Below are 12,544 nucleotides of genomic sequence, written 5' to 3' on the forward strand. Positions count from 1 at the left end.
CTTTTTGGAATGAACAAGACTGAAATCTGTTTACAATTCTTTAAAACATTTAAGACTATCTATGCCAAGTTTGGGCCTTTTTTATACAAGAAAAATATGCTAAATCTAAAGCAATGAATTTCAAATGTCACTTTAATAGAACATATCCTTTTTTGTATAAGTAATTTTTGCAGTTTATTTTTAACTAGACGTGTAGCAAGAAACAAACAAACAAACAAACATGCTTTCTCCCCCGGGAACAACCATACGGCAGTAGCACTGCTCTGACTCTGATGTAACTTATAGCACGTTCCAGTGTAAACAAGCCTCTGAAGCAGAGCCCTGGTGCCATTTTTGCAGGCTGTGCTCTGTTGGTATGAGCACTACTCTTTGCCACAGAAGCATGAAGGAGAAATAGACCATGATGAGACAGTATTTCATTGCAAGTACTGGCCAAAACCCAAGTCTGCCAACATGCAGTTGTATGATGCGTTAGCAAAATGGTTTTCTGTGAATAAACGTCATCCTGCCCATCCATTCAAAGATATTTATGGTAAAATTATAGAAATTGTAACAAATTAGGCACAGCCACCTTTCCCTCTCCCTCATCCACCAGTGCTTCAGAGGACCCTCCTGTAGCACAAGAAACCTTCAGAATGAGATTTTATTAACTTAATTAAATCCATCCTTTCCTTGTAGCCAGTCTGCCTTAAAAACCACAAACATATGCATTTTTGTTTTCTAATACTTGTTAAGTACCTAAGAAATTGGCTTAAAATTCTTTAGAGTACTTCACACCAACCAGTAAATTCCTATTCCTTACCAGCAGGCAAAGAGGACATTCTGGCAGGTGAGGAGTTCTCAGGCACTAGGAATCTCAAGGGAAAAATTCATAATCCTCCACTCAAGCTGCTTTAAGTGCCCCCAAAGGATCACCTTTCTCTACTCTTAAATAAATGTATACCAAACCCAAATAAACAAGCATTCCAGGTGCATTAATCTAGAGTCCCAAACCTTTCAAATTCTCAGGCAAAAAAAAATCATCTGTGATGTGTAGCAGCAATACCACCTTAGCTTCTCTGCAGCACTGTTCATCAGTCTCTTAAAGCAGTTTCTGCAGAGGTCAGGCTTATCATCTGCATGGACAAATGGGAAAGCTGAAGCACAGAGCACACACCTGGCTTATCTGCAGTCACCCTGCAAAGCCACGGCAAACCCAAACCAGATCACAAATCCAATCATTAGTCAAATGCTCTGTTTGTTTTTCTACATTATCAATTCCCCATAAGTAAGAGGTAACAATTTTCATAGTAAAATTGAAAGGATATTGACATTCAGGGTCCAGTTCTGCTCATACCTCTCCTCACATCTCATAGATACTATAAGCACAGGAGCATCCTGCCAGGCCTTTGTGCCACTAACCCAGCAAGTGAGAGCAGAGCAATCCTAGTTTAAAACAAAATCTACTTGGGCATAAATAAAAACTACCATGAATTACAAGTCTCCCACAGAGTAATCCACCTGTGTGGATTATCATGCATGTGCATAAATTAGAAGGGAACTTAAAAAACCATGCTCAGACACTTGTCTTTGGCAGGAAGATGGCAAAACTTCATTTAATAGGATGAATAGATTTTAAACAGCTATAGCAGAGTGGGAAGTAAGGTTCTGGGAATATCTCTGTTTGATAGTTCAATACTGGAGCTATTACAATGCAGGGAAGTATCATTCCTAATCCCTGCTGTCAGCTAAAACATAAGACATAAAACAGGCCCATATATATGCTACATTAAATATTCTTGACCTGGGTGTTAGTCTGACTATTTCACTTTCAACAAGTGTTTAAATTACTCTTATCCTGGTTAAAAGAGTTCCTAAAAGCAGGGGATGTCACCACTAATTTTATGAGTACCTTCCTACTGCTTATAGGCTCATACTGCTACATATCTTCAAAGATCATCAAGACCGGATTAACTGCTTCAGGAGAAATCTTACCTGATGAATGCTCCTGCCTCCTATGTCAGAAATGAGTGCAGAACATCTCTTTGCTCCCGAAATAGCAGGAGCCATTTCTTCTGGGCACGAGCAGATTGCCTTTAGTCACAGTAAAACGGACTATAAAACTCTTACCTTCTCCCTTTAAACACTAAGGACAATTTTTTCCTCCTGTTTCATCAGGCGGCAAAAGTAATCATCTCTCTAAGCAGCAGCAGCTGACACCTATTTACTGGGTAATTGCTGCAGTTAAAGGGGATTAAGCACAATGAACTCGCTTTCAGCGATAAGGCAAAGCCACCCCCTCCCCTTTGCCACTTCCCAGACACACCTGGGAAGAGCTCAGGGGAACGGAGGCCAGCGAGGCCTGCCAAATGGGGGCCGCATGCTGGCTAGAGCCCCTCTGCTGCAGGCAGTGCCAAAAGGAGATGTGTCCCCGCACAATGACAGCAGTGACTGTGCCGCACACGAGGCCCGTGGGCAGCGCAGCCGGAGAAGCCCCCGAGCGCCCCCGTCCCACCCGGGCCGGGCAGGGCTCGGCAGAGGGCTCGGGCAGCGCCTGCTGCAGCCTCACGGCTCAGCCACCCGCCCTCAGGAGCAGCTGAGATCTGCACGGTGGGAATAACCGAGAAAGGGCAAAGCAGCAAAGGCCCGAGCAGAACAAAGCCTACCTAATGGGGCACACGTGAAATGCTAACAATGAGAGGCAGTATAAAAAACAAAACAAATTAAATCCAACTAACTTTTAACTTAAGAAATGATGCTTACACTGCTAGACCTGACAAGTTCTGTGCCTCTGCAGAAGCATCCCAGCTAGGACACAAAATACACTAGTTAACAAATAACTAAGTCATAACTTGAGATCGGCATGTTTACATCAGGCAAACCAAATAGCAAGATAGCTTCTCCCACAAGAAGAATCTTAAATATTGGTGAGGAAAACAAAGACCAGGAAAGGAAGTAATAGCATAGACTTGCCAAGGATCAGGCTATTTGGAACAAAAGCAGAATTTCCCTATTATCCCTAGTCTGTCAGGGAAATGCCATAAAGATAATTTTAACAGGTTCTGTCATCCTTTTGTTTTTAATGCTAGTATTCTCCCCTCCCCCCCTTTTAGGTATGGTACCACTTAACTTTTTAAACATTACATTTTAAATGACACAGGAAAAAAAACCTCCTCTGTCAATTGATTCTTATCCCAGAAGTACCAATTTCATATTGTTCAGGAGAATAATGTGACACTCCAAACTTTACACTGTTTAAATGTTATTTTATTAAATATCTTCAGTTCAAGGTTTCATTGTAACAAAGCTATGAAGGTTCTACCAACATTCAGACCAAACAAACAAACACTAGCTAACTTTAATTATTTCTATATCATGCAAAAATTCTGCATCAAATGCCTTCCATTTCCTGTTTAAAATGTGATATTTATAATATATATTATATAGATGCTTACATTAGCCCCATAAGAGAACATTAAGAATGCTAAAGGTGTACAGCTGTGTTTGATAATGGCCATACCAAGCTAAGGTTCTCATTAACTTAAAAGGAAACAAAACAAAAAAAAAAAATCCAAAAGAGTTTGTCTCCAAGACTGTGCAAAAACAAAAAACCCAACAGTTCTCTTCTTTTAAATTTTTTTTCTGAAAGATGCATATACTTAATACAGAGGGTTCTCTTTTTTAACTATTAATAATTATCAGGTAAAGAGACAAGGAAGATCAGACCGAAAGAAGGCATGCATAATGTTTTGTATTTATCTTTTTTAAGTGGCATAACTGTAATCTGTTTGCTTTCTTTGTGGCTTAAAAAATTTTCTGAATGAAATATCAAGGCTTTTTACTTTTCCACTTCAGTCACTGTCTTCAAAATGTTTTGAAATAATAACATCTAGTGTTTGCCCCCCCGTGGGTTCAATCCCCCCCTCACTCCTCCCTTGGGATAGCAAAGGGAGGAAGAAAAGGGTGTTTGCTCAAATAAACCTGGGAAGAGTGGATGGCCTTTTCCTTCATCAGTGGTTAGCTGATCTAATCCTGGTGTGGGATAGCACCTCTCCAATAAAGGGAGCAGAGCGCTATCTGCTGCAAAGTGACAGCTCCACTTTGTGCAACAGCTTTAATTGTCTGCATTTTATTGAATAAGGATTAACATTCCAAATTCTCTTTCTTCTCTTCTATAGTCTGCTAAAAGATTGCCACACACTTAGTACGCTGTCACAGAAATCATTTTAACTGTCTCTAGAGATCCAAAAAATTATTAGGGGTACAAAAAATTCAGGTAAAAGCCCATCCCAACTTCTGCAAGTGATGCCTTCCCTTGGTCAAGACAAATCCAGGTCTGCCAGAAAGGCCATTTTCTTCTTGGGGCTAGGCTCCCTCCTTGGTAAGGTCAACAAAACACTTCCCTATCTCCCACCCAATGAATAAGGGAACTGAACTCCTTTTGCAGCAAAGAAAAGAAAGGAAAATGAATTGGCCCAAAGGACGAACATCAGATCACGTGTTCATTCCCTTTCCCCTCTGCTTCATGAGGTATCCTCTAACACCCAGAGGCAACACGGGGTGGGGGGTGGCCTGGATTCCTTCAGCTACAGCTTTTGAGGTTCTGATCTGATAGTTTTCTGTGTTACAACATCACTGTAAAAAATAGAAAAATTACCCAAATAAACACTAGGAAACATGACACTTACAAACATCAGATGGTGGGGAGAAGCACCTGGCTGGGGCTGCTGGCTCCCACTGCTATTTTACTGGAGACCAACAAATCATACAGGAGGCCAGGTAACCCCTTTAATTCTACGGGTGCATATATTTCAGTATAAAAAACACACGCTATTTATGCCTCATATAGGAGTGTATGTGCAAGTTTTCATGAAGAACATAACACTAAGTTTTTTGTCTGCTTCCTAAGGAACATGTGTTCTGCAGCACTGTGGATCCCAACTATGCTACTAAAAAGAAAAAAAATAGAAAATCCCATACAAATACCCTCTTCCTCTAAAATCTCTGCTCTTAATGAAATGGTTTTTTATTTTGTTAAATTAAATAAGCTGGCTTCAAAACTCCATGTTTGTCCAGGTAGTGGCTGTTTCTAAAACCAGTATCACTAAAGAGCGAGCTTCTATTCAAGTTAATTAATTGGGTTAATAATGGGTTACTTAAACCCATTTTTAAATCCCTACTTCCATCTTTAGTTTTAAATCAACATTCCATTTTGTTTTATTTCTTAAAAAAAAAAGAGGAAAAAAAAAAGAAAAGTCTGTTTTGGGATCCAGCAGCCGAGCAACCAGATCTCCATAGCGTTCTTGCTGTGCAGAAATTGAAGAAACAGGCTGAAGTCAGACTGCTGGGCAACAGGAAGAGAAGCACCTCCTCTCTCTTGAACCCCAGTCTTCACACTGGCTCCTCTGGGGTCTCCTTGCCACCTCTCACCGACTGTAGCTGCAGCACAGCCCGACTGTGGTATGAACTTCCACATCGCTTTGCGGAGCACAGTTCAGCCATCCGCTGTTTAAGCCGCCTCCTTTCTTGCTCTCCCTCTCTCTTTCTCTCCTTCACTTTTGCTCTCCCCCTCACTTCATTTCTGAAAGATGTTCCGGCTGCTGCCACTTTCTTAGCCCTGGGGGAGGGGGCATGTTGGATAATCTGTCATTTATTTAGCATTATTCCTGTTTTTTTATTCTTTTATACAAACAACATGTCTTTTTTTTTTTTAGATTTAAAAACACCTTCGTACAGCAGAAACAGACACGATGGATCCATGGAAAACAACAGAAAGGCAGTGCCCGGAGCATCAGATGCATGCAGGGTTTCGTGCATTTGGCTGCTGCCTGTTTGTAATTTGTATTTATTTTTTTAATGTCAAAACAGACATGACCGTTGCTGTCACTCAGGCACTCCAGAGCTGCTTGCTAAGAAGATATTGCCCTCCAGCTGAGTATCTCCACAAGTTGCTGCGGTCAGGAAGAGGTAGTGTCCACCCAGAAAGGAGAGGGGAGAACAGGATGGAAGATGGAAGGAAACAAAGTCATATATTAGCTGTACACAATTAAAAAACCACATTTTCTACAGGTTATTTGGTGTAGGTAGAAACCCCTAACACAAGACAAACTGCGGCTCATGAGGAGACTTCTAAAGGTTAGAGGCACTCACATTCCCTTCCAGGGGGCTGAGAGTGCCAGTGAAAATTAAGTAATTGCTTAACGTGCTGCTTTGGACAGCCCTGAGCCCACCCTCTCATAGCCATGACCCAGAAGCTGAAGAAGTTTCCTAAGGAGTGCTCAAAAGCTCTGGTCCTAAGGAACATTTTCTGCCTCACTTTCCATTGGCTTTTGCCTTGAACTGAAAGATAATTATATTTTTGTTAGGGTTTTCATTTTTCAAATCTTCAGTAATTTTGTCTCTGAACTTACTTAATATTTAAAAAAATGTACGAGCTTCTCCACAGTTTTGTGAAATTGTAGCCCTAGTGACTGCTTTTAGCAAAGGCCCTTCCTAGTTAACCCTCATGTGCCAAATTACTGGATTTATTTTGATCAGTTTTAAGTCTGGAGTTTTTTCATGTCTGTTTAGCATTATCCTGTCATGAAAGTGTAGCCAAACTCTTCTTTCTACCATTTCTTAGTTTGCAAATCTTAGCAGAATCTCCCTTATAAAGTCTTCTCCCTTCTTGGTTCCCACTCTCTCCTTACACAGAAGTCCTCTGATTAATATCAAACTTTTTTTCTGGCTGCAGTTTCCTTTTCAGATGATTTACCCAGAACTGAACTCTGCCTTCCAGGTGAGAAGAAACCACTAATTTCTATTTAAGCATTCTTATTCGTCTCATTCATTCTTCATCCTTAGCTTTCACTGCACATGGGATAACACTACTCCAAAATGATTCAGTGCTTTCAGATGGGGGCTGCCCACACTGACCCCATTTGAAATTGCTTGTGGGTGGGTATACCTCCTCCAGAACCCAGAAATGCACGCAAATACTTCAACTTCTATTAGTTTACAGGGTATTTTTAAATATTGTTTTAACCAACATTTTGTGGTTTGGAAATACTTTCTGCTCTGCAGTTTTCAGAAACCCTCCAGCACATACTTTTGGAGGGCTTCAGCATTTCCACAGCCAAGAAACATACCTCTTCTGCAGCAGACTTTCCATTCCTAAATTTCCTCAGAAGTCACAGGCATAGCCACTGAGCCATACTGATCTTTAATTTAATAATTTCTTCTGCATCATTTTGTGGACAGGCATCTCTCTCAACATTTCTGTGATGAAATCTGATGCAAGTTCTTTTTGTTTTCCTGCAAAGGCTTTTTCTTTCTCACTGCCTTACTCCCTGGAAATTCAGCTGATTTTCCAGCTCCCTTGAAGCTTCCCTGCTTCTGGTGCCCCCAACTGGCTTCTTCTTTTCAAATTCCATCTGTGACCTCTGCAGCTTGCTTGTGATAGTTCACATTCCTTCCCATTGCCTTCAGTAGGGTTGAATACCTCACAACACATGAATATAAACTGCTCTTGGCTAAGTACCAAGTTGTTCACAGAACTAGGACTCAAGTAGCAGCTATACTTGAGTGGTTCATCCTTAAATGACCACATAAAAAAAAGGTTGCCTCCCAGTTGGAAATGTTTGTTGTGTTTGCCCTTAAATAGAAAATACTTAGTAGAAAGGTCCTAAGATTAGGAAACTTTGGACTATAGAATGGATATAATATATATTTCAGCATAAAACAAAAGGATGCAGAAAGACTTTGTACATCTACATTAAGGCAATAAACAAGAATGCCTTAATGCTGAAGAAGAAATTGGATCTGATGTCCTTCAGGAGCAAGCAACAATCATTTTGTCATGACATATTTTAGACCCAAAGTTTCTTCCAATTATGAATTGTGGCAAGTTAATTGGGGGATATTTTAAATCCTCTGATATTACTGTTTGTTTAGATTCTTTTCCCCTCTGAGTTTTCTCAACATGGTACATTAAATACTTTTAGCTTATCAGAAAATCAGTAGTAAAATTTATATGAATAAACCCTTACCCCTTATGGCACAGAAATTGTTCTGTATGGATTCTACAATATCCTTTCTAGAAGATGACATAATCATCAAAAAAGTCCTCTGAAATGACCCCCAGCATTGAAAGGTAGATGTGAAAGGGCCAATCTGCACACAGCATGAGACACTCTTCCTCTCTGCTCCAGATTAGCCATTTGTCCAAGCACAGACCTGAGCACCTGGGAGAAAGCACAGCTGCTACAAGGGTACCTATGCCCAGGAACAGCTGTCTGGCAGATGACTCCCATTTGTCAGGAGTGGCAGATAACCCTACTGAGTCGAGAGGACAGGACTTAAAGGAACACCATCTACAAGCCAAAGTGTTCAGCCCTACAGACAACTAAATATGGTTCTCTGACAGCCAGCTAACTAGCCTTGAATGCTGAATTCCCACAGAGAGCAGCCTCAGCTGAGTGTGTGATGTACTCATACCCGTATGTGATCCTCACTGGAGAGGTGCTGCAGGAGCTCCAGAGCAGTGGTAGTGCACATTGAGCCACTTGCCGTCGCGGCGGTGCCAGACGCGCGTCTCCTCGGACTGTGTGGTGCGGGGCCGGCCCTGCCCGTCGATGTACTGCGTCAGGCGGATGTAGGCGATGCAGGCGGCGTCCTCCCCGATGACGTGCACGTGGGGGTTCAGGATGGTCGTGTGGATTGGCTTGCTGTTCTTCGACAGTACTGGCAGGACATGCAAAACCATCGGGATCATTTTACAGCTAAGAAGGAACAGCATCCCACATTCTCCAGCCTCTTCTATATTCTACTCAACTTTCACTGGATTCTGGAATACCACAAAAATTGGTCCTGCAATTTTTCAGGAAAAATCCAAGCAATTCTTACCCCTATCACCTGTTGTTCTCCCTAGGAACTGTACACTTACTGCCAGGAATCCCCTGACCCCTTTGCCCCCACTTCCTCTGCTGCTGTGTTTTCAGTTATGGGGAAAGATCTTGCAGTGACAGAATATCGTTGCAAAGGAGTCCGTAAGAACAGCATTAAACATGAACAAACCTCAGAGAAGTGTTACAATCACTCCATAAATAGGCTGTTGAGAGAGACAAAGTCTCTGCATACTTAGAGAACTACATATTGCCCATATTATGGACCTTGACCTAACCCCCAAAATAAAACAGATTGAACAGCTCAGGATTTAAATTTCAATTATCTCATCCTGTGGAGACATCTAGGAAGGGAGACAAATCCCACAGTATAAATGATAGCATTTCTCCCAACTCTTTCCTGCCCCAGGCTGACAAGGTGACTCTTGTCTATGTAAAAGGTTCATTAGGTGTTAGAGAGCTGAAACCATCCAGGGAAAGCTCAAAGCAAAAGCATCTTTATGCCTGATCATTCAGTATGTCTACCCCAAACATACATGTTGCTTCCACCAAAATCTGACCATTTTTTTCCATATTCATATCAGTAAGAACTCCAGTGAGTCAAACTTTTAAAACTCCTGCAGTACATGCCAGGTACAAAACATTTTCACCTGGCAGATGGTATGCCTAGAGTGAAGGGATGTGGGGGTTAGAATTGAAATTGTTGCTGAACAGGCTTTTTAACAGAAAGGCTGCTGGCTTTTATGAATGCATCATAACCCAAGCACAATCAAGTTCCTGCTTATTCTGATAATCAGTAACAACAAGGCAAATTTTCCTCCCCAAACGTGACATAAAGAAAGTGTAGAGAGAAAGGTGTTAAGAGTTACCAAATCTACCCACTCACAGTTTTCAAAGTAAAACTTATGGAAATCCATTCCTTCAACCAGGTTCCCCAGTGCTTCAGGTTCAAATGAGGTCAAGCCAGGATCACAGATTTTTCTGCAAAGAAAAGCAGCACAGGTTTACAGTTTCATTTGAGCCCAAGAGCTATTCACACAGTGAAGTGCTGGTATGCCATTTGACTCACACCCTGTGTCCACCTAACTACATCTCCCTACTTCAAGAAGTAAATTCCTGAAGACTCAGCCTTACTGTAACTCAAGGAGCCAACTAGATGGCATTTCACATGAAATCAATTTCTAGGTTACTGACTTTCCTTTTATTCTCTTTCTGCTCTTGTTGCCCTCCCCTGCACTTTTCTTACAAACCCAGGACATTTTCCTATTATTCCTCCTGTTTCTTTTTGCTACCTGACTTGATATTTATTTAGAGCTCTACTACTCCATCCCTTACTCCTAACTGATGTAGGCTAAGGATAAAACCCTTTTACCATCCCTGACTGTGTGACAGCTCCTCCTACCCAGGAGCCAGAGCATCACTTGCACACAAACTGATAAACAACCTGTCAGAAAGCATCTCTACTTACGTATAAGCCTCAAAATCTCCATTGTTGATGGCCTCTATCAGCTGCTCTGTTATCTTAATGATCTCTTGCTTACGCACTGTGAACAAGAAGAAAGAGCAATTTAGCTGTGCTGAAGAGTTCAGTAGAAATATGAGGCTAGTGGGTGCTTCCTACAAGCAATTTGTAGAGCACCATTAGTCTAGATCTCATAGGATGCTGCTCCCTGCACTCTGGAGATATGCAGTTAAGACAGCCATCCACATGACAGTAGGGGGGCAGTGGTATGAAAGGGAAATGGTGATCCCATAATGCGGGGAGTAAGAAAATAAAGAGACCATATTAATTTTATTTTCTTTTTTTTCTTCTAGAAAGGTCAAAGGCACCAGAGGTGTCTCCTAAATGACAGCCAGAGCTGCTTCTGGGGAGTCTGACCAATGAATGTCAGTGGCCTGCCCATGTGAAGTAGTTGTTTGGCAGCTTAAGACATGGAAAACCTTCACCACAGTAGCCATATACAAATGGCCACCACACAGATCAAGCCAATTGGAAAGAGTCTCCCAACAACTTGCCTATCACCATCATCAATACCTCAACTGCTGTGAATGCTGCAAACAAGCAACTGGGACATGTAGGGATGGCTTCTGCAAGCTAGAAGGATGACAGCAGCAGGATGGATGGGTTGGATGAGCAGGTCCTAGCTATGTCTGAGAGTGCACACTGTTCCTCAGGCAGTTACCTTCTGCCAATCCCTATGGCACAATTCTTTACAGCACTCTGACAGCACTGCCATTAAGCCAGCCCAGCACACTGGACTTCAAGATGAATGAAGACAAGGGCTGTCTATCTACTGTTGTTTGGCCCCCATCTGGCCAGCACCTCTGCATTCTCTTCTCTTTGTTCTCCACAGTAGATTGTCCAGGCCCCATCCCCTCTGCAGAGCTCCATCATCCATGCTGATCTCAAGACACTAATAACATTTACAAAGTTTCAATTAGGTCTGTTAACACAATTATAGTCTATGACTACTGTGTGCACCATACCTATGCCTGAGCCTATATGCACAACCTCACATCTCTTCAGCCTTCTCCACACCTGTAGGTAGACCTTCTGCAATCGTCTGCACATTATACAGTCATTTAAGAGGTTCTCTAGCATTCTTTTCAATGTTATCAGATAATATACAATTCCTACCACTAGAAGTGCCATTCTTGTGCCCTTCAGCATCTAAAATATATGTGTCTGAAATGGAGCCAGTCCCCTGACTGCTCTCCCTTTGGGCCCTGAAGCAAATTGTGCTGGGACTTCTGGGAAGTCTCATATAGGCATCTTAGATGCCTACCATTAGGGGGATGGTGTTTAAATCAGGACCTACTGACCTACTACCCTTAGATGTTCAAGTCAGGGAAACTGGATTCCATTCTAAATGCCAGAAGATGCTACTCTGAACTGCTCTCCCCCTTGGCCATGCACCTCATCCCACCATTGGTAAGTGCACCCAAAGAGCAACAAGATAATAATCTCACTGGCTATGAAAGATGTCTGTACCCACTCTGGAAATCACTTGAGAGAATTTGACTACAGAGCCAGCCTCAGAAATCCCTCAGATAGGTGACATCTGACTCATAACAATAAGGTGGCTGGTTTTTCTATGCAGGCTGTATACACTTCCACATGTGAAAAGATGTACACAGGGATTGGGTCAAAATGATACAGTGGGCTATGTCCGTTGTTAAAAATGTCCTTACAAGCAAGCCGTCTGGGATTACTTTCACATGAAGAAGGGCTACTTGTTGGACCTCCAAACCATGCACCACCAATGTCCAGAAGATGGAGTGCACGGGAAAGGCTGCATTTGGGATGAGTGAGGGAGTCTGCAGTCCAGAGTTACGGTCTGCTGGCTCATCTTAAGGAAATCTGCATTCCCTTCCGAGGCGCCTTGATGCAGTGCCTCGGGCTTGTCCTTCAACACTAGCCCATCCCATCAGACTGTGCTCATCTCCTGGCCCTCACTACATGTCTCGAGCTAGAACCGGCACACGGGAGGTGACCGCTCTGTCCGAAGGACAGAGAGCCTCGGGATGTCCAGGGGGCGGCATTGGCGCCTGCCGCTCCCGATGAATCCGCGGGTCCTCCAAACTGGCACGGCAGAGGCACAAGCGGGAGGCGACATGCACCAGCACAGCCATCGAGCGTGGCCCGCGGCTGCTCCACCCTGCTTTGTGCGAGCCCAGGAGGC

The 12,544-nt window shown here is 42.6% G+C and overlaps 1 protein-coding gene across 1 annotated transcript in view; it reads right to left on the reverse strand.

The window, feature by feature from the left end:
• Window positions 1-3,228: 3,228 nt before the first annotated feature.
• CAMK2G (calcium/calmodulin dependent protein kinase II gamma) overlaps window positions 3,229-12,544 on the reverse strand; it is a 131,492-nt gene continuing 122,176 nt past the window's right edge. Inside the window, exons 18-21 of the mRNA XM_031061782.1 lie at window positions 10,330-10,405; window positions 9,748-9,842; window positions 8,455-8,700; window positions 3,229-5,930 (exon numbers count right to left, since the gene is read on the reverse strand). Coding sequence (XP_030917642.1) covers window positions 8,468-8,700; window positions 9,748-9,842; window positions 10,330-10,405 — 404 coding nt within the window. The 3' untranslated portion in view covers window positions 3,229-5,930; window positions 8,455-8,467. The remainder of the gene's footprint in view (window positions 5,931-8,454; window positions 8,701-9,747; window positions 9,843-10,329; window positions 10,406-12,544) is intronic.

This window comes from Geospiza fortis, unplaced genomic scaffold, assembly GCF_000277835.1.
Source record: "Geospiza fortis unplaced genomic scaffold, GeoFor_1.0 scaffold130, whole genome shotgun sequence".
NCBI classification, from domain to species: domain Eukaryota; kingdom Metazoa; phylum Chordata; class Aves; order Passeriformes; family Thraupidae; genus Geospiza; species Geospiza fortis.